The following is a 1653-nucleotide window of genomic DNA, read 5'->3' on the forward strand; positions in this document are numbered from 1 at the left end:
ACTAATAATAACAGTAATAATAATAATAAACAAAATATATATTTATATATATATCGTATTAAATCACTAGAAAACATATTGACTTAAAAATATTATTTAAAAAACTGAAAAATTAAGTTTTAGTCTAAAAAATATTAGTCAAAATTATTTTTCAATAAAAAAAATAAAATGAAATGAAATCATATTTAAAAAATTAGTAATAAATAATTCAATTAAACAAAAAAATCCAATTGTTTTTTTTCTAACTAATCAATTAGAAATTTTACCGATGAAATTGTGGACAATCACAGAATCGGATACATTGGCCAGTGGTTGGATTTCTATATAGACCACGTTTACAATCGCAACCCGACGGCTGGCACTGGCCAGTACACACCCGCTTGGGTTCGGTACAACTAGGTGTACACGGCCTACATTGATACCATTGTTCATCAGTGGATGGACACTTCATGGACGGACATTCCCAGTCGCGTACACACCGTTTTGATGACCAATCCCTAATGAATCCTTGGTTACAGTAACAGCCGGGCAAATGTTGCGAATAGTTCAGGCATTTAGCTGGCGGTACAACCAGCTGTTGACAGGACGGTGCACAAGGATTACCGTAATCGCTATAGTGTTCATTGTCGGGACATAATTGGGCTAATAATTTGAATTATAATTATAATTAGTATTGTTTGGCAGATAATAAAACAGGTAGTTATGTGTCTGTCTGTCTCTGACTGATTGATTGATTGATAGATACTTACAGCAGTCCTGTGGTCGGACACACTGACCGGTACGGATGTCTTTGATATAACCGGCGTCACAGAAACAGCCGCTAACACAGACATCGCTGTCCTGCGAGCAGACAGTCGAAGCTCGGGGTTCGGCAAACTCGCATGTGATCTGACATCGGGGTCCGCACGACTCGAAATGCGAGTGCGGCTTACAAATGGCTAATTAAATATATATATATAAATTAATATTATATTATAAGTTATATAGGGATATACATACGCTGACACTGGCTCCGGGGTATACATACGCCCAGTACGCTGCGGACAAATCCGTGATCGCATACACAACCGGGTCGACAGTTAACCGGCGGTTCACTGTTGCGTTCAATTGGCTGAAGATCATCGGCCGAATCACCGGCGGTAGTGCCGGCATCGGTCCGACGGGCAGTAAACTCTGGACAGGGCAGTTGGTTTGGGTGCTCGCAGGTCGGTTCGCACGGTGTCAGACAGTCGGTAACAATTTCGTTGGCTCTGCACCTGACTATTAGATAGAGGACAGGGATGTAAATTATTTTGAAACTCATATAAATATGTTAATTACTATACCTGCCGGTGGAGGACTACTGTTCCTTTCCTGTGGCTGGACTACTACGGCTGAGGCAGCCCTGGCCATGATATCCTTGACCACCGATGAATGAACCGAAACAACATCACCGCCGCCGACTGGGGGACTATCGGCCAATACACTGATGGCCACCGATGATAATACTAATAAAATGCTATACATGTTTGAAATCAAAAATGTATAGATAGAGGACACACACACACTCAGACACACAATAACTTTTTTTTTGGGTGGGGTGGGGGTAGACCAACAACAAAAAAATTATTAATACAAATTGTTAACTGTGTTGTGTTGTAAAAAAATTAAATG

At 40.2% G+C, this 1653-nt stretch overlaps 1 protein-coding gene across 1 annotated transcript; it reads right to left on the minus strand.

Moving 5' to 3' along the window:
• Nucleotides 1-262: 262 nt before the first annotated feature.
• On the minus strand, nucleotides 263-1653 carry LOC128959175 (zonadhesin-like). The gene is made up of 4 exons (XM_054305115.1): nucleotides 1326-1653; nucleotides 1000-1260; nucleotides 750-938; nucleotides 263-642 (listed from the first exon to the last, which is right to left on the minus strand). Exons 1-4 carry the CDS (start codon nucleotides 1504-1506, stop codon nucleotides 263-265), a joined length of 1011 nt encoding a protein of 336 aa, XP_054161090.1. The 5' UTR covers nucleotides 1507-1653.

This window comes from Oppia nitens, unplaced genomic scaffold (genome assembly GCF_028296485.1).
Source record: "Oppia nitens isolate AA-2021 unplaced genomic scaffold, nextdenovo-longstitch-racon4-pilon3 scaffold42_pilon_pilon_pilon, whole genome shotgun sequence".
In the NCBI taxonomy this organism is placed as follows: domain Eukaryota; kingdom Metazoa; phylum Arthropoda; class Arachnida; order Sarcoptiformes; family Oppiidae; genus Oppia; species Oppia nitens.

Bases quoted from the DNA above. Each gene is read 5' to 3' on its own strand.
- LOC128959175 (XM_054305115.1), bottom strand. From the start codon at position 1,506: ATGTATAGCATTTTATTAGTATTATCATCGGTGGCCATCAGTGTATTG. The intron at 939-999 runs GTATGTATATCC...ATATTTAATTAG, and splicing joins ACCCCGGAGCCAGTGTCAGC to CCATTTGTAAGCCGCACTCG. The intron at 643-749 runs GTAAGTATCTAT...TCAAATTATTAG, and splicing joins TGTCCGACCACAGGACTGCT to CCCAATTATGTCCCGACAAT.